Here is a 21,198-nt window from a genome sequence, read left to right on the forward strand (position 1 = left end):
TTTACATGTCTAGATAATATAATGATTAATGATCAACACTTTTGTCTGATATTATTGTTCAACAACGTGACTATTTAAATTTGATATCGATAGCCCGCGAACTATGTCACCCTGTAATCATCCGAATATTATGTATAGCGAAGATTAAGCTGTTTTGAAATCTTTCGATGCATGATTAGCAAATGATTTATTGTTATAACTTATATTATAAAATATTGATAATTCTATTTGATTTTTACATTATATCGATGTAAATTTTTTTTTTATAAAGCTACAAGTGTGTACAAAAGATTTTTAAACCTTATATGTGATTTCATAAAAACAACTACCCGAGAGTAAATTTTTCTAATTAATTTCTAATTTTTTAAATTTTTTTTACTGAAATAATTTATCTGGTATGACTTAAGTAATATGTTAACTTCAGTCCTTACCACATATTAAAAAAGTACCGTTGTTTATAAAAATGTACCTATATTATTCTTATTTATTTACTAGTCATTTTCGTAGCCTAATTATTACAATATGTTACTAGGTATTTAATAAATGCATTAGACAGCAAAATTATAATCATATTTAAATATTGAACTTGAACACATGGTATCAATATTTTTTATGAAGGTGCGTTACATAATATTCGACTTGATGTTATATCAGAATTAAAAGTATATAAGTTTTTTGTTTGCAGCTCTGCAGCTATACTCGAAAGATTTGCGAACACGTGAAAAGGATCATCAGACCATAAAATTGCTAAAAATTTCATAACGTCTGTAATACGCTCTATAGATATCCAGATGGTCGACTCCGCCCCTGGAGCCTATAATAAAATCATATAACACAATATGAACGGCCCATCGAGAATCTTCCCTGAACCTTGTCGGTCTACCATTTGCAGTTGGAGCGGTATCTAAATCATTTTATATACACATTTTTTTTTTTTTATATATTATGTTTTTATATAGACTATAAGAATATAGTTATTAAATCACTTGAGATTCATTGAATAATATAAGATCAATTGATATACATAATACTAGGTACATAAGGAAGTACCTTCCACTGAAGTCATTTCGTCGACAGTCATCAAATATAGTAAGATGTAGACTTATATAGTAATTCTTTATATAGGTTATAAAACATTAATTGTATATACATTTTACATAACATTATATTTATATAACCATAACACGTTTTATTTATAAATTATTATTATCATTTATCAATGTATAGGCAAGAAGGTCAAAACATTACTGCTGTATTTTTAATCTTTAATTCGGGGTTGTATTCTTGTATTGGATTGTTATTATGCTTATTATTTATAACTTATAAAAGAGTCTAGTGATAAGTGGATTATAATGGTGGAATAGTTGGTTTTTGTAGCGATTGTAGCATGCGGAGTTAAGCCAGTTCAAAGCAGCACTTTATAAGCTTAATATTTTAATAAAATCAGCTTATCCCAACGATATAATATCTTATTTCTTAATTCTTTGTTTACTTTTCACCATGCAATGCCGTACACGTAATTGACATTTTTCACGATCGAATTATAGTATAGATTATATCTGTTTCCCAACGCGTTTCAATTGGAAAGCTGCAATAATTCATGACTACCATGACTATGAATTTTATCGAAAATTATACATTAATAATTGTGATGGCGATTCGAACCGAAAAGGAAAAAACTTAAGTTTTCTATGTAAAGACATTAATAGTATTTTTTTATTTGGTCGAGTAATGTAAAAATTACATTGGACCTAGTTGAAATCAGTATAAACTAAATAGGACATTTTAATTTTGAAGGATCAGTGTACAATGTACAATCTAAACGCATTGTTTTTTTTCTAAGAACCATTCTGAAACTAAAAATATCACGGATAAATAATATTTCAAATTCTCAATGTAAAGTATATACGCATAATTGATTGAACGCTTTCACTTTCAATTTATTGTATACCCAAAACCTAATATATAGCCCATATATAATATAGGACATACAGCAAATATCTATAGTTATACTTATACTAGTTAGTAGTAATGAATATTTAGTAAACAGACAGACTAACGACTAACTCAAGTGACATAGTATATTATTTCGTGTAAAATATACATACGATATGTAGACCAGCAAGGACGAGCAACTCAAATTTACTATGAGCCAATTTTCAAAGATTGTAATTCCAGTGAGTAAGAGACTGAGCCATAGTATAATAAATATTTATCATCTTCAAATAATATTTATTATTCATTAATTTCTAACGAAAGGCGATGGAAATTTTTCAAAGGGTTGGAGTATTAGGTCAAAAATAAGAAACATATTTAAAGGGAGCGTGGGCTGGATAAAAAAGGGTAGGCAGCCCACTTGTTTTCCTATGGGCTGGTATATATAGGTATATAGTTTCTCACTACAAAATCGTTATAGTGTCTTGTTATACGTATATATAAGGACTATATAGAGTACGTCTCCCTAGCTGTGTCTGTCTCTGTCTGTTATCATACACCTAACCTTTTGTTTACGCATTTAATACTGCAGCGTATACGATGCTTATAAGGTTAACCTATATATATATAATAAAACGTCGTTATTACTGCCGCTGGTGCAGGATATGCATATTATATACGATGGGAGGATACTGCGAGTTCGTCGCACACGTGTAAGTCAGAACTGTGTACAGTGTGTCTATTGGATTATTGTAGTCGCCGTGCGGGTGTGTGAGTGTGTCTAACACATGTCTTACGGCCGGTAAACGCGCGGGGCCCCAGAGCAACCCCACACACGGATATTCTTGAGGGTTGATCGAGTAGGTACACGTCACACAAGCGCGCACGCCCGCACCCATCCTGCACCCACACCCACACACACGCACATGACGTGCCCGTTGACAGACCCTTTGCGACCGAAGATTTTGACGAACTTCGACTGAAAACCCGCTGGCCTGCTCGCGGTCCACCGCAGCATCGCTGGATAATATTATGCACGAGCGCGTGTCTGCGTCTAATCTATATTGACAATATGTAATATTATTGTAGATATAGTGCGTTCGTAACATGTGTGTATACGCTCGCGGTCTTGACGTTTCCCAGTGAGTTTGCCAAAACTTTGTCCATTTATATGTATATAGCCACCTCGGACAGATTGCCATCGTTTGTCACTTGGCGATATATGTATACTCGGAACTTGCAGTAGCGATAACGCGTGCGATGCACTATACATATTATGGTAAATCAGCGACGAGTCTACCTTCTGAAGACTGCAGCAGCATATCGCATGTCATAATTAACTGCAGTATACCGGAGCAGCACCTTCAGTCCTGCAAGATGACTTTTCTAGACGATTTTTTAAGTTCCATATTCGCTCATCGTATGCACCTTTATTACGACCGATCCCGATAATAATAATGCCGCGTGTTCGAAGTACGACGGGAATTCCCTCAATTTCTCTCAACCGCAAACGACGTGACACGGTTGATGGATAACGTTCAATTTGTATGTCGTAAAATGTATTATACATAATATTATATATATATACATACGTGCAGATGGTATAGCGTTTTCGTTGGCAGTGTTTTAAGACGAAATATTTTTTTTTAAATATTTTTAATGTGCGTTATGCGCGTTTTTTTCTCATTTTTTTTTTTATTTTATTGTTTTACTACTACACTGTGTTTTGTATGTAGATCCAACACAGACGAAATACGTTGTAGTAATTTTTGAAGCGCACGTGATCTTTATATAATATCCATCGGTTAAACGATGTACGTATATGTTCAGTTTCAAGGACTTTTTTTTTGTTTACTTATTGTTTTTAACATTTTATAACATAACGCGTAATAGATTTTATTTATTTATTTATTTTTTAAAGAGATCGCGAGATCCGCAATTGAACAAACTCAGAAGTTGATATTTGTATTATCGTTTTACCTCCTCGTATAATTCATATATAAAATCGATAGTTTAGAAAAATAACCAACTGCGGTTAAGAGATAAATAAGATTAAAATAATACAGATTGTGTGAAGGTTACGGGTTAGGTTAGGTCTTGATGAACTGAGTTTCGAGTTTATTGAAGTGAGTTCTAATATAATAATTCCGATAATTGTATAGATAAGCTATATACATATATAGATACTCCGTCCAGCGAGTGAACATGCTGATTCTGAATTCCTGCGCATCTCCACACCGCGACACCCTGCCATCGAGACCGCAGTTTAAGTATGCAGACAGGATGTCACGTATAGAAAATACACAGGAGAACCGAATTTCGTCGGGACCGTGGGTGTCGTGTTCTTTTACTGGACAGTGGACAGAGTAAGCATATAATAGATATATACAATTTTAAGGGTACTAAATTTTCCTGTAATTTAGAACAACACGTAACAAACGGTATTATGTTGAACTTATTGTTTAGTCGCTTCAGCTATATCGATAAGCAGCAGCAATCACCCCAAGTGTAATATTATAATGTTTTATCTTCTTTTGAGTTTAGGCTAAATAATTATAAGTTGTATACGTCTACCGCGTGATGTCACGTTGTAGCTGACGAAGTTACCGTTCCGCCGTGTGAGTATATAATATAATATTATTGTATGTATATATATATATATATACGTTGTTCAAGAAGTACATAATATATGAGACGAGTAAACATGACTGTGTTTACGATATATATATGTTATGTTTGATATAGTTTATTAGAACAGAGAGTAATTAGCCGTATTATAACTTTAACTACCTACCTACTAAATATATATGTATAATTCACACGTATAAACGATGAATAACAACTTATGCACGTTTTACAACTTAACGATTTGTCAAATTGCGCTGATGCTCTGGACTATTCATTGTGCATATTGTAGAAAATTCGTTCGCGGTGCATATAATATGTAGGTACACAAGAGGTTATATGTTATGGGAATTATTTTTTAGGCTTTCGTGTCGTTTGGCTTACACACTTATATATATACAGGGCGATTTTTTTATCATGAACCACTCATTATTTCAAAAAGTATCAATGTTTTTGAAAATATTTTTTTACAAAGTTTCATGTTGTTAAAAAAACAACGTTTTTATAAAAAAATTATATTTTTTAATATTTTTTATCCTTATAATTTTTTAAGTTTTTTACTTTTTTGAATGGCAACCTAGAGTTTTAATTTCATATTCCAAAGCAGAATATTTTTCTAAGTATTTTGATACGTAAAAGTCGAATTTTGGACGAGTAGTTTATGAGTTATAAGTATTTAAAGTTTAGATTGGCGGAGTGGAGTGGTACGGGGTTACCCCGCAAAATGTTTGTCCACTACTCCGCTTGTCTAAACTTTAAATACTTATAACTCATGAACTACTCGTCCAAAATTCGATTTTTACGTATCAAAATACTTAGAAAAATATTCTGCTTTGGAATATGAAATTAAAACTGTAGGTTGCCATTCAAAAAAGTAAAAAACTTAAAAAATTATAAGGATAAAAAATATTAAAAAATATAATTTTTTCATAAAAACGTTGTTTTTTTAACAATATGAAACTTTGTAAAAAAATATTTTAAAAAACATTGATACTTTTTGAAATAATGAGTGGTTCATGATAAAAAAATCACCCTGTATATATATATATATATTATATATGCGTTATAATGTGCACATGGTGATGTTCTTTTTTTTATTTCCCCGAGTAAAGTGTTTCCAGAATGAGTCCCTTTGACCATGAAACCGGTTCGCGTAAGTGCCCAAATAATAATAAAATATTAGTTACGTCGACCACGATCTGTACCGGCGGTGGCACGAGGGACGTCCCTCGAAACCGTTTTTCGCATATTATTTTTTTTTTAATCCCTTTATTATTATACAAATTAAAAAAAAAAATATTACTATTCTAATATTAGACGTACAATGTATCATGATATAATGATGTTATATATGAACCATTAGATTGGTCACCATTTATACTGTATATAGATACAAAACACGAACATTACGTGATTTTTAGCTAATGAAATTATAACTACACGCAAAATTTAATTGCAAAACATAAAAATATCGATCTCGAAAATCATATAAAAGTAATTATACTGTCGGTAAATTATGTAAATCGCATATTATTGGTGCGGCACAAATCCAGGGGCTGAAAGGCACACAGTGTCTCTCAATCTCTAAAAAGATGTTTGTAATTTAAATTATTTATAAAATATTATATATACACTATACCTATAACCTATCTAATATATATTGGACCGAATTTTTTTTTTATCCTCTCAACTCTCGACATACTTTATATTGCTTTTATGTTTAATACGTTTACATAATTTATAGACAACATAGTCGTAAGTATAACGACAATGCTGAATCCCTTCCCCCAATGAAACAATTTTGAATCTCCTCCTGTCATAGGCAAAGTTGAAGTTTTATATTGGTATCAGCGATGACCTGTTACGTGACTATCAGTGGCAGTGATGTTTATCACTGTGGTACGCACTACACCCACACTCATATGTTACATAGTAATTTGCTTTCACACATGGACAAAGAACTGCATCAAAGAGACATAACTAAAACGTATATTTAATATACGAGTATACGTGTGCACTGTGCAGTGTACAATAATGGTATATTATAATATTGTCTTCACAGCTCCGTCCACATGATTCAAGTCTCATTTAAATTCTAAATAATTGGATCTATTACAGTATACTTAGGAATATGTAATAGAAATTATTTCGATACCTATGTATTTTATTCTCCTTCACCTGCTTTATGCATACCTATTTGTCGTTGAAGTATACGTATACATCGAAGGGGTGTGCGGACCGCAGTGGTATTAAATATACGCAGAAAAAGAACCATCGTTAATCGTTTAAGTACAATATATGTTTTATACTTTTTGAAAATGATTAATGATCCATATAACATTCGTATTACGAGTCGACAGAACGCAGTCCGATCCATACGCATATACATATTATACATATACTATGTGATATTCCGTTAGCATAATAATATACGATTTTTTGTTCACGTTGGTTCGAATCGCGATTGAATTCGAATATACATTTATACATTATATATACATATATATATATATATATGTGTATGTATATACTTATACAGTTCGGCGACAGTATGTGTACAGTTTATCGATTGTTATTCGTTATTATTGTTTTCTTTATTTAACATGCGTGAAACGAATTCTTACGCGCGACACAATAGGGTGTGCCATATACACTATTATAAAATACACGAGCAACTTCAGTGTACTAAACGGACTGTGGAAGACGATTAGTGTAAAGTCAATGGATTTTGTATATACACTGCAACAGTAGCACACTGACAACGGTCGAATAGGTTTATATTAATAAATATTATTCGTTAAAACCTTAAAACTCGCCTATTCCAATGAACTATTTAAATGCATATGAAACGAAATTCGTATAAAATATATCTGTAATACTATATACTTATCTATGACCTATGACTAATATTTTACTATCAAACGATTTATATTAAGCTGGTCTCCCAACCTTTTTTTTACGGCGGCGGACGAAATCTGTTATTCGTTTCGGCATCACGATTGGCGGGCCAAAATGTTTTTTTTTTAAAGTGATATAGGGGATACAGGGTTAATGAAATTAAAGATTTATTAGAGAGATTTTTCAAAATTCGTCATCCAGTTTTGTGGGCCGTAGGTCGGATAACTCCTGCAGGTCCATATTATCTCTTTTAGGCCGGCGTTGTATGATAGTATTATATTTATGGACTCGTATTATAACAGTTTTCTATTACAACGTCACTATTAAGTATATACGTATATGTTAAGTACTACGTAGTGTATACTGTTTAGAGTTACTTTGCAGATTTCGACTAAGCGTGTCTACGACAATAACACATTTTTGTTCGTCGTCGTACGAAAACGGGACGAACCGTGTAGGCGTAATATACCTACCCACGCTTTTACATGCGCAGGTCAACTATCCGACACGAGACGCGTGTGCACTCGAGAGGAACAAATCGACACCGATTCGAAAGTTTTACAGGACTACTCGGGTGGGCCAACGTAGTTATACCGTTTTTTCCGTATATTTCCGCGAAAATCGGTGCGTAGTTTAACGAATTTCGACTAATTTACTTGCGAATTCTCGTAAACCATAATTGCAGTCTACAGATCTCGTTATCTGCACAAACGTGGGTGGGCTGGTTTTACGTACGTTGTTTTAGCACTTAAACTAATATATGCACAATGACTTCTCGCGAAAGTATAATAGGTACTGTATTAATGTACTCCATATAGATGATATATTATATTTTATAATTGACATGCGCGATAATCGTTTTTCGTTTCGTTCGAGTGGCGATGAAAAATAGCGTTTTACTTGCGACCGATTGTAAAGAAAAAAAGTAATTTTATATATATGTGTGTGTGTATGTGTGTGCGTGCAGTATTTATGAGAGTGTTGTGTTTAGCCCAAAAGACTGCAGTAACAGTAGCGTTGGGGTCATGGTGACCCGCCACCCCTGACACGACTCGTCGCGTTGCCTTTGTGATAAAGATTCACGTCTGCACCCTCCAAGTGGTGTGCCAAAAATGTTTAATTACCAATAGAACGTGATGATATCGTCGTCGCGTACACATACGATATTATGATAAGGGTTATTCCGTTTTGTTATTCCAAAAACATGATAAATCCCAAAATGTTGTATACTTGTATATACATGTGTGTGTGTGTGACATAATATTGTTATTATTATTATTATTATATTGCCATGATAAAACGTCACGATGCGTTCACGATCGCATCGATGTAATAATGCATATTCTATTATTCTTGTTTTTCTGTTAAATAGATTTTTTTCGAAGTCGTTTGCATTTTGACAATAGAAGGAAAAACGTTGCTCAAGGTTCTTCGGCGCATTCACAACAAGTATTATGTTCAGGTATTTCCATAAGACGTATATAATGATATTCGAGTTGGCTTATTATGCACCACGTACCGACGTCACGCGCCACTGCAAGATTATTCAATTATTGTAATTTCATATATCGGTGATATATAGGTACCTACCATTCGAGGTAATATCATATTGGCACGATACCTATATAATATTTACTTAAGCGGTAGTTGAATTACTGCAGCAGTTTCCTATGAACATGCCACTCTAAAAAACTTCTTTCCGATAATCTTTTTTTTTTTTTTTTTGGTTATCTTGATATAATATAGTTAGTCCTGTATATAATTATTGCGATGATACAATAAACTCTGATTGATAAAATGATTCAAAAGACGATATTATGTTTATTTTATACTTTATACTATTATGAGATTAAAGTTATGAAGGAGTAATAAGAATGGAGCGTATATATATGAAAATCCCATGGATTTTTCTTGAATGAACACATTTGTGTAAGGACAATCTTTAAGGAATATAAGCGAACTATAATATTATGGATAGGTGTCGTTTACAAAAAAAAAAAAATAATAAAATTCACTCTTCTTCCCCACTCCATCGAAGAGACCGAATCGTATAATATGATATATTATGCATACCTACGCGGAACTACAGCGGTACCAAAGATATTACATAATATCATAAAGATTGTAAACAGCCGCGAATACTCGCGCGTTTCCGGCGTGCGTATTGACCAGATGCTTGTCACATGCGCGTCCGCCGCTGCCGTTGCTTCATAAGCCGATAAATTTCTCAACAGCACTCTCTCTCTCTCTGCATCGAAGCTAAATGCCGTACTGTTATATATATATATGTTATGGCCGGTATATACGTATATATGCCGGTTAGGTTAACATCATACTAATAATATGGTAATAATAAAACAGTGGCGGCGGCGTCGTAAATTCTACGACCGGCGATTCCATCATTCGAGTCGACCTCACGCACCCCGCGGTGCTATGTATATAGTATAATTTTATGTATGATAACACGATTCTATATGGTCCGCTGCTGTTTGCAGTTTAACGCGCAATACGCCACCGACACGGTCGTTCTCACGCGAAGAGAGTGATATAAATAATGACACACACAAACACATGTGCTAACAATTTTATTGTTGTAAAAATTACTATATGCGTACAGCCGCGGCATCACGTCAGGCGGTTCTGTAAGTGGCAGACACGTATATATTATTATAATATTATAATCATATCATTCCGGCGATTTTAATTTTTATCTATCCATTTGCGATTATGAAAAACGTCGATAGAATGGGCACCTATAAGTACATATAGGTAAAATTAAACGTGGGCGACACTTATTCGATTTGTCGATACCCTTTCTTGTGGTTGAACTATATAGTCAAATAGGATCGTATAATATTGAAATTGAGATGTTTCTCGCGATTTCAATTGAACATTTTCTTCAACTTTAACATATTATGTTTATATATTTTGTATACATCATAATATTACAAGTGCCATACAGGTACGTTTCTACATAGTACAATAAATTGTTTGAGAGAATATTATAGCTGCAAGAAATTATGAATATATTATATATTTCAAAACAATTAATTAAACGTAGAAACAAAAATGTTTGCAGATATCGGCCATCCCTAATAACGATATTTTAATAATTATTTAAATTTGAATATACATAATATAATGTGTAATAAAATTATACTATTGATGTTCTTAACTAGGTTTTTTAAAATGCCTTTCGGTAGTCTCGTATGAACACATCAAAAAAAGATAACGAAATCAAACCGGTGCAGCGATGACAAAACGTATTGGTACATGACTGCAACCATATTTACAGTGTTAAATACTGCAACACGTAAAATATCATTATATTCATTACCTACCTACATATTATATAAACGTTAATATAATGACGTGTGTGCGGTATTGTTTTCCGTGATGGGTCGACGGCGAAAAAAATTCAAAATGGTCTCTGCACCAGCGCGTATGTGTGAGTGTTTACTCGCGGGTGTGTGCGTGCGTTCGCGTATTTGCCTGTTGCGAATATCCATCCATCTTTTATGTATTTGACAGCCCTACAGCGAGGCGAGTAGTGTACACGTCGGTGGCTGTGGCGGCGGCGGTGGAGGGGTGTGTGCCAATACCGGGGCCCGGTGTCATTAGTCAATGCAGTTCAAAACTTGAGTGACAATCCGCCCCTTGGCCCGGAGAGAAAATTTAAAACCCGAACCGCGTACGCACGCATTGTTTCTTTTCCGCTTTACCACCCTTTCCTCGGAACTACCACCACCACCACCGCCGTCGTCACCCCAACCACCCTCTGCCACCCGTAACCGTTGTTGTCGTGTTTATGTATATATATATATATATATATATATATATATATATATATATGCATGACATGCAACCATTCGAAATGAGTATAAAAGGAATTCTCAGAGGGTCTCCGCGCGGTGGTTCGTGTTGTTGTTGTTGTTTTTCTGTTTTATTTTTGACTAATGATGACGACCAAATTGGCGTGTTACTCCGAATTTTTTTTCGATTTAATAGACTTTTTTGTCGTTCTCATTCTCAATCGTGAATAATTTTATTATCGTAGCCGAGATGCTTTATTGTTTCATCACTAATGTCGCTGCGGATATATATAGCTAGGTATGAAAACGACTTTGGGCAACCTGCAAACTGTGTACAAATGGAATCGATCAGTGTTTTATAGTATACAACCGTGAAAAGTTTTATCGGACATAATATACGAAGAGCATAAGTATAATAGTTAACACGAATATATGTATGTATAATATATATGCATGAGTGGCCCTTGATATTATTATTCTAATCGAATTCACTTTATCACGAAAACGACGTATGGTGGAGCGAAGCCACTGCACCCTATTTCTTTTATTCGCCGGATTATAACCGCGAAAATAAATTTTCATATTTACATCATTTACAAACGTCCGCGGGTGAGGTTTTATTATCAACGCCGCGTGGGGAGTGTGAATATTATAATGTCGAAAACCTGGTGCCCGTAAACACTGTCCACGGCATCATATACCTACGGTTTGTTCATAGATAGAATATTATTAAAATTATTATTCTTCGTAGTCGTCCGGTGACTATAGCAACTGCAGCAGCTATAGTACTGACTAATATGTTCGCGGAGACTTAAACGAATGTGAACTCACCAGATTATGAGTATTTATGAATCCCTACGTAATTATTTTTATACCTATTTTATTCGAGTGTATTGTGACCAGCCTTTTTCAATATTGTCACCTATATGGACTCCAGATTACATTTTGGTTTATTCAGTTTAGATTATAACGTATTGGTTATTTTCTAAACTTAACACCTAGAATTCATTGTTTTTGAGAAATACGTACAAAAGAGGCGTCCCAGATAAAAAAAAAATATTTGATTATAATTTAAAACATGAGTGAAACGTTTTCGTCACTAATTTATTAATAATTTAAAATTTTATTGCGGTATATTACGTATATATAACTAAATAAACCATTTTAAATTCAACAAAATATTTCAAAATTGTAAAAAACTGGTGTTTATAACTTAAGTATAATAATAATATACATGTAATATTTCTGAATCCGGTTCTCACTAAGTTTTTATTTGTTTATTTAGTTTTGGTACTTATAATTTTGTTTATATAGTTTTTAGGACGTGAAACCAATAATAATGGTAAAACGCAAAACATTAGTATTGTAATTTTTAATATTCTGAAGTACCTAATCACTCTGCGTGATATACCTATATTTCACTATAGTACGCGCGGCAAAAGGTTGGCAACTATATATAATATATACGTGATAATGTTGTCTTTTATATTTTAATATAGTCACGCTTATCATTGTTATTATAACGCGACACAGCGCATATAGAGTACCAGTATAATATTATTATCATCTATCGATAATATTTTGTGGGATTCGATAGTTTTATTTTAGTGCACGTATCAAAATAATACAATTTATTATGCATTGCGCATTATGTAAAATAATATGACGTGCGTGTGGTCGATTAGAGATCATCAGTCATCGCTGTATCGGTGGACGTGTGTTAATATTATTATTTTTTATTTGCTCAGGGTGCTCGAAAAAAACAAGGGACAGCAGCTGATTCGCGACGCAGGGTGGACGTGAATGCACAACGTTTCGGTCACGGTGTTTCCGAGCGCAGAGATCGTCACGGAAAAAACCATTAAGAAGATCCGCCGCCGCTACCACCGACCGTGAACTGTTGTGTCTGAATGTTTTGTTCTTGTGATGGTGTAAACATTACGCACTATAATATGATATAATATAGGTATTGCAGGGTATATAAGAAAAAATCGTGAAAAAAATGAATTCACATATTTCACAAATATTTCCGGAAATATTTCGTTTGTATAATAATATTAGGTATATTGTATAACTATATATCATATACATAGATACCTATTGTACATCCCTTGGGCATTTTTATACATATAAAAAAACCTTTTAAAAGTATTCACATAATAGTTCGATTGTGGTATTTTTATTTTTCAAAAAAATATAACCATATTATAATTCACAAGTCTCAAAAATTTATTGACCGAAACTTACTAAAATATTGTTCAACCATGTAGTGACGTAATCCGAGATTATTAGTGGTAAAAAAAAAAATAACATTTCGTTAGTTAAACAGACTGAAGGATGCATTTTGAGAGTACCCACAACTATTAGAGTACTCTTATAGGTATTTATTATAAATATATTTTGTACATAATATTGTATTATATTAGGTATATATATATTTATAACTCGTGTTGAATACGATAATAAGTTTTATGTTTTATTTTCTGGAAATATGATAACATATATTTTTTGAATTACAAAAGAATGATCTAAATACTATACGATTGCTTACTAAATAGACTCAAACTATAAATAAATAACAATTTTAAAAATAGTCAGCAAAATTTTGTCAGTTCATAATATACTGAACTCGTCGTAAATAAACTTTTTCCTTGGAACAAAGCCAATTAATTGATGATAAACCATCAAAAAATTTTAATTGAATTTTGAATGCATTTTAGTCAAATTAAACCGTTTTTTGCAGATAGTGTTGGAGATTGATTATATTTGTATCACCATTGTTTTTCTTGGTTTTCTATTAAAATTGAACTTAATAATATATATTGAGTTTGTGTACCTATAAGTGCTACTTATACACGCTACGGTAGTTCATGCTATACGGATGAAAATTGTTTCGAGAAAAAATGTTCTGATATCAGATATACGACGATAAATTATTATGCAAGTCATCATAGATAGAAAGATAGGTATACTTACTGAAATCACATTTTTTTGGAAAAAAGCCTTCCTATTTTTAGCTGAATAATAGATACATTTGTGTGACACAAAATGCTCTGAAACAACACTCGGCCGGTGAGCAGCTGTACTCCAATGTCTGGACCATGCAGAAATATTTTATATTTGGTATAAAAATGGATTACTGAGTAATAATTGTTGTTTGTGAAAGCGAAATTTACCTGCAAGGTCTTACTTGTAACGGGGTAACCTGCACTGTGTAGGTACAGCTACTATATATACAACCTTTACTACGACTGCTAATACATGTGAGTTAGTAGGCAGGTATAATAGGTAGGTATACTCATCGACCACAACCATAGTTTTCCCACACAGTACCGGTTAATTCACGCGATGTTTTGCAAAATTCATTCTGTAAATGTGTTTTTAATGTCCATCTGCAGATTAGGTATATGTCGGCGCTGCCGTTCTCCATCTCGTATTTTATATTTTCTACGCTACCGCGTCGCGCTTGTCATCATGGTGCAACGATGACGTTGCTATAATCGGCCATCGCGCTCTGACACACATATTAAATTATATTGTATTAAATACAATAAGAATACGAATACCATATAATATAAGCGGAGCTGCAATGGTATTTTAGCGGACGACGAGATATAGCTAACATAAGCAGGTATATAATATACTTCCAATCAACGTGTACGTGAATTCTTCGACTTATATTTATTATATGTGGCTATAACATCATAACTATATTAGTTTATCGGCGGAAGCATATAATATCATAGTATTATAAATGTTAATTAAAAAATATTAAATACCTACGTAATGTTTAGTATTGGTCCTATAGTTTGTGTTGAGTCGTATAATACTTTATTGCTGTGGCGATACCCATGTCAAAGATTTGTTGTTTTTTTAAAATATAAATACATTTGTAAAAATATGTATATATCTCTAATAATTATAATAGTAATATATAATATATAACCAATAAATGGCAACCCTATGAATAAGCAAAAAAAAATTCGTGGGCCATAGAATAAATTCATGTACAAGCTTCTTTTAGTTACCTATAGGTATATTATGTATTATTGGTATATTGAAAAACATCCTCTAAATCTCAAGGAATCGCTTGAAGTCAAATTATCGATAACATGAAGAAATATCTTGGTTGCTGAATTTTAATACGTATTAGATCCATCTAATTTTTACTATAAATCATATTTTGGTACAGCAAATCATCAACATCATTGTTTACCCATTACCGATTCGAGTTCTCGAGGTTTCGCTGTTAATGAGTATAAGTTATATATATTTTAATAATTAGATAGGGGTGACAAAAGACGAAATAATACGCTCAGCCACGTGTAACGGCCGAACGCAAGAAACAAAACGATTTTTATAGTGTTTATGACCGCTTCAATAAATATAACAATAACATATTACAATAAAATCGTAATTTATTCGTAATATTGTCTGTGCAAAAAAACCATTATTATAGCAATGTTATATCTATCTTTATGTCCGGTATAAACCGCAGTCAGCACGTCAGCACGAGACTACATGAACACGAAACCCTCCGCAGGACTTACCTGAAAAATATCGTCGTGTGCACAACGGTGACGCGGCAGCTGCGCGATTAAATGGTCGCGCGCAGCAGGAGAGCAACCCCCGCGTACGTGCCGACGAACGAAAGACTCCTGTACAATATCTACGGGTAGGTATAATGCACAATGCGTGTATGCCATAGACGCAATAATATGCGTTATTATGCACGGGTTTCGATCAGCGAAATGCGCACGTATTGCAGCATCTAATTTCCATATTTTTATATCCGGCTGTTGATTTTACTATTATTACTTACTTGGATTTTTATTACGTTCATTAATTATTACATGATCGTTATCTTCCAAAGAAGTGCCGAACCTGCTTAACCTATACGATATGTCGACTATTAAATGATTGAAAAAAAAACCTGTATTAATATTTAATTGTATATATAAATTATATTATATTTAAAATCATAAAACACACGAAAAAACATAGAGGCATACATGCACAATATACATAAACTATGTTGAAATATACTTATAATAATAATATTATTAACGTACGATATATTATAATTTTGATTATAATTTCATTTGTATGTAAAAAAAAAGGATAATAATAATAATAATAATAATAATGAATGGTTCACATTTAACGTGTCAGATTGGATTAGGTCCACGTATATGTGTAGTAGCTAGGTAGCTGCAGCATCATTTGGTGACTGCGTGTGGGTGGTCTGATCCGAAAGGGTGCGTAATATTCTGACGGAGTTTTAGTGTATTTTATCATGATGCTGTGATAATATTATTATGATTGGCCCTATTACGCGACACCCGACGATTGTTCATCAGCTGGACAGCACCTTTTTCTGAATTGACTAGAATTTTATCACCATGCACCAGTCGAAAGATATTATGGAATAATGAATATTATAATATTATACAGGCGGGACGAACTGCGCACACCTAATATTATTACAATCGTTTTGAAGAATATAGTGACCGCCGTCAATAACCATGCGCAGCTTGCAGCTGTGGTGAACAGTAGTCTTGTACCTGCGAACACCAATTTGAACACATGAATAAACGTAATGTGCATTCTCTCCGAGGCGCATATTGTACTTATTGTAAATCAAATTTAAATTAAACGCGTTAGGACGACTTACAATACGATATCGAGACTTTTATAAATTATTATCATTATCAATATAGTCGATGGCACAAGGGTTGTGTATAGATATAATAACAAATCGTAATTATGATACAAACGTTTGTTGGTCAGAATTTTCAATTATGAAATATGGTTTATGATGCACAATCAACCGAATACTAATAGCAATTAGCTTATAAAAACCACAACACGCGTTATCACTGCTGTGAAACTATTATATAATATAAAAAATCCGATATTATTTAAAATAGAATCGCTCTCAGACGTAGATTTAAGATTTAAAGAATAATAATTTCTTCGATTAGTTTTATAGAATATAATCGTATATTAAATGTAAGAACGTAATTCGTTCCGCGCCAATTAATAACAATTAATAATATACAATAATATATAGTCAGTTAGATATCAATAAACAATTTTAATAATATTATTTACTTGTGAATTCAACGGATAGTGGTGATGAGTCGTCGGCAATCTTTGAAAATGACTTGAATCGTGCTGAAAAAAAAAATTATGAAATGAAATTGATTTTTCAAATAAATACAGGTGTTTAATATGGAAATATATTTTTATATCAGAAAATGTCTTAAAAAATATTTCCAACAAAACAACAGTTGAAATACTATTCTATGATATTATATTAGTATGTATATAAGTAATAAGTTACTATCAGATCTACTAAATAATAATATTGTATGATACAATATTTGTTTGATAAACGCATTGAAATAAGAGATGGCTGCACGCGTGTGTGATTATTTTCATTTATGTACATTTTATTTTTATATTTTATTCTTTAAGAAGATAATTATTGGGCCCACTGAACATGTTCGTATTACGTCATATTTATTGCGATAGATCACGGTGTTTGTTTTATCAGATACCATATTATAAAGTACGAGTGATATCTTACGAGTGACATAATAACTTGATTTGTATTTTCAGAGACACAATAATGGTCGCGCGCTTTAATCTAATAGTTGTATATGCATTTGATGAGCCCAAAAATTATTATTATTTATTATACTTACGTACATGTTATAAGTTCTAACAATATTATAGTTAATTAATGTATTATAATATGCTTACGTCGCCGTACAAGTCTTGATGGAAGTCGACGGGAGCAGGCCAACATTGTTGTTTTGCCACACGTTGGTCGTACGGATCGGGTGCGGTCAGCAAATCGTATCCACCGTACACGGAGTAACCGACGCCGTCGTCCGGTCGGTGTTTGGTCACTGCAGTTTGGTAACCACTGACGAAAGCGTCTTCTTCCCGCGGGTCATCGGCCGGATCGACTACGTTGCTGCAATAGTCTTCGGCATAACCGACAGCCAATGTCCCAGGTGGACATCTCTCGCCCCTCAGCTGAGGCATTTGCCGGTCGACGACGATCCGCGGCGCTTCCTTGTGGCATTTCTTCTCCTTCATCCGCCTGTTCTGGAACCATATCTTTATTTGCCGCTCGGTCAGGCTCAGTTCGGCCGACATCTGCTGTCTCTTGTTCCGCACGATATACCTGGAAGTCTGGAACACCGTCTCCAGCACGGCCGTCTGGTATTTCGAGTAAGTTTGTCTGGACCTTTTGCTGGCGCCTGAAAAAGCGGAGAAAACCACACGACATATATATATATATTTGAAAAAACCCATAAAACGAGTTATTGGAACACGACGGACGGTTTAACGAAAATAGTTCTTCCTACAAAAGTCATGTTAATAGTGTGTCGTTTCCGACTCCCGCTCCGTTGTGCACGATACTATATTTTTCTGACTAGGAAGTATAATAACGTATTATATACTCTCAACTTACCTTTGCCTTCGTGTAGATGAGTTTCGTCGACGACAAACTGCTGTTGCGGCTGCGGCTGCTGCTGCTGCTGCTGCTGGTGCGGATGCCAGTCGTACGCGGACATGGTTGTCGGTCGTGTGTGCGCGTCTACCGGGTCGGGTTCCGAAAACCGACTAACCTATAAATCAGTATACGCGAGCGATGGACCCTCCCGCGGCCGGGGATCGAGTCCGGCGAAAATTTAGGGAGATATATACGCCGACGGGGCGGAGGTGTAGGGGAGGAAAAAAACACAATGAACTCGATAAACAGAATCCGTGTCTCGCCTTTTGTGTCACCGCCGGGGAGGTGCCACCCTCGGTCGGACTGCGCGCGGTCTCCACTCCCCCCCATCGGCGGCCGGCTTTCAGACACTCGCGACATACACACATATATATATTGTCGACGCAGGGGAGTGTGCGATATTTTTGCGCCCGGACTGAGTAAATATACACAGTGCACACCGTGGTGATGTACAGCAGCAGTAGGGCATTGGGTGAATCACCTAAATATTGTATTTTGTATATAGTATTATATTATGTGTGCGTATGTATTGTTTGAACGGCCATGTCGATGTATCATAATATATATATACGAGTGTGTGTGGCACGCGCTCGTCTAAAATCTCTTTTCGACGGATTCAGCACGCACACTGTGGCGATATATTATCATCGTAACTTTATTCGATTATATTATGTTTGCACTTATTACGAAAATAGTATTATTGTAGACAAGACTATAGTGTGCTCCGTCTGTATAAACTGTATATTTTTCAATGTCATCGACTGTCGCATCAGCTGCGTTATTAAAATGTGTTCGTCCCGTTGTATACGGGGGCATATTATTATATTATATTGTCATAATATTGGCAAATCTATCGTCTGATACATCATAAATCCATTAATTTATTGTTTAATTACTGGCATGTTGAGATGTATGAAATAATTTAAGAATACATAATTGCCTCGTATTTTAAAACGCTCAAACGGAATAACAATAACTACATTAAGTACCGAGAAAAATCATGTTCGTTATCAGCTGTTGAGCCGCAGGATGTGAGTTGTTTACAAAACACGCATAGATAAATCGATTCGTGAAATATATATGTTTTTAATTAAGTGTTTTTCATCCAATTAACACATTTCCTTGATTATTGGTATCGACAATGTAAAAATTATTACGTTTAAAATTAATAAACAAACATATTAAACCAATTATGATGATTAATGACGGAGCCCATAATAAAAATAAACAATACCAGTCTGATAAAAACTAATCGAATCCAATAATTATTCATATAAATTATTATATATGGACATCTATTATATTGGATTGTAAATGCACAACAACAGTAATGGTTCGTTTCTAAGATATTATATATTAGTCGTGACAGTCGTGTGCTCTTGCATGTTGAAAATGTGTTCATGCTGTACTGATTTAAGTGTTAGGTGCAGCTTTAAAATATTTATTTTTGTTTACTGTTTTATTTTCTCTTTAAAAACGTTTCCTGTTGACCACTTTAAAATTAAAAGCTAACTGTTAAATAAATACACGCACGTGTGTAATATACAAGGAGATAAGACATCATCTAGACAACATAATATATTATAATTATTATAATGAACTTATAGTTATGCATTTTAATAGTTATCAGCATGTTTGTGTCTGAGTAATTTAGAATAAATGATAGATCTTCTAGATCCATATTTTATTTGTTTACTTGGTTGGTATTCTAACAAACGTGTTGTGATCGTTACAGTTATAATATTAGAGAAAATATATAATATAACTGCTAAGGCATCTAAAAAGTGGTGTTCAAAACAATTGCTCAACTTTTTGTCGAGTACCAATAATTCAAATCTATACAGGTGTCCCACGGAGATCTGACAAATAACTTTTGTTCTAATCAATATTTTTTAAAAATTTCTTTTAATATAATTCGTAGACACTAATTGTGCTACATTTTTTATTTTTTAATATTGAAAATAAAAAACTTCAAAATTGATAATTTTTTTTTTTGAAATATTCAATATAGTCAATTTGTAAATCTGACTTTCAGAAAAATGTGTATGGTAAAAACACTATTTAAGTTAAATGGCTGATTTTTTATAATTTTTTTAAATTTCAATATTTTTGTGAAGTAAATTACGATCTAGTTTATGTAATAAACATTTTAATTTAAAAAAATATTTTATATGAACATTTTATAGATTCATGTTAAATCTAATACATTTTTATTGTATCTACTATTTTATTATGATAATATTAAACTTCATATTATTTAAAATTAAAATGTTACTAACATAAACTAGATCTTAATTTACTTAACAAAAATATTGATATTTAAAAAAATTATAAAAAATCAGCCATTTAACTTAAATAATGATCCCTCTCACGATTTTAGTATAAGTCGTAGATGTA

At 33.3% G+C, this 21,198-nt stretch overlaps 1 protein-coding gene and 1 long non-coding RNA gene across 2 annotated transcripts; one reads left to right on the forward strand and one right to left on the reverse strand.

Moving 5' to 3' along the window:
* The first annotated feature begins 584 nt into the window (after window positions 1-584).
* On the forward strand, window positions 585-13,525 carry LOC149058807 (uncharacterized). The gene is made up of 4 exons (XR_016190498.1): window positions 585-900; window positions 4,098-4,301; window positions 8,831-8,920; window positions 13,019-13,525. It is a non-coding gene; the product is annotated as an uncharacterized LOC149058807 (long non-coding RNA).
* Window positions 13,526-16,214: 2,689 nt separating this feature from the next.
* LOC107166970 (uncharacterized) lies at window positions 16,215-18,922 on the reverse strand. The gene is made up of 4 exons (XM_015515838.2): window positions 18,760-18,922; window positions 18,039-18,544; window positions 17,385-17,447; window positions 16,215-16,834 (listed from the first exon to the last, which is right to left on the reverse strand). The coding sequence occupies exons 1-4, from the start codon at window positions 18,860-18,862 to the stop codon at window positions 16,787-16,789; spliced, it is 720 nt and encodes a 239-aa protein (XP_015371324.2). The 5' UTR covers window positions 18,863-18,922; the 3' UTR covers window positions 16,215-16,786.
* Between the last annotated feature and the right edge of the window lie 2,276 nt (window positions 18,923-21,198).

Source organism: Diuraphis noxia, unplaced genomic scaffold (assembly GCF_037042655.1).
Source record: "Diuraphis noxia isolate RWA-SAM2 unplaced genomic scaffold, SU_Dnox_SAM2 contig0002, whole genome shotgun sequence".
Lineage (NCBI taxonomy): Eukaryota > Metazoa > Arthropoda > Insecta > Hemiptera > Aphididae > Diuraphis > Diuraphis noxia.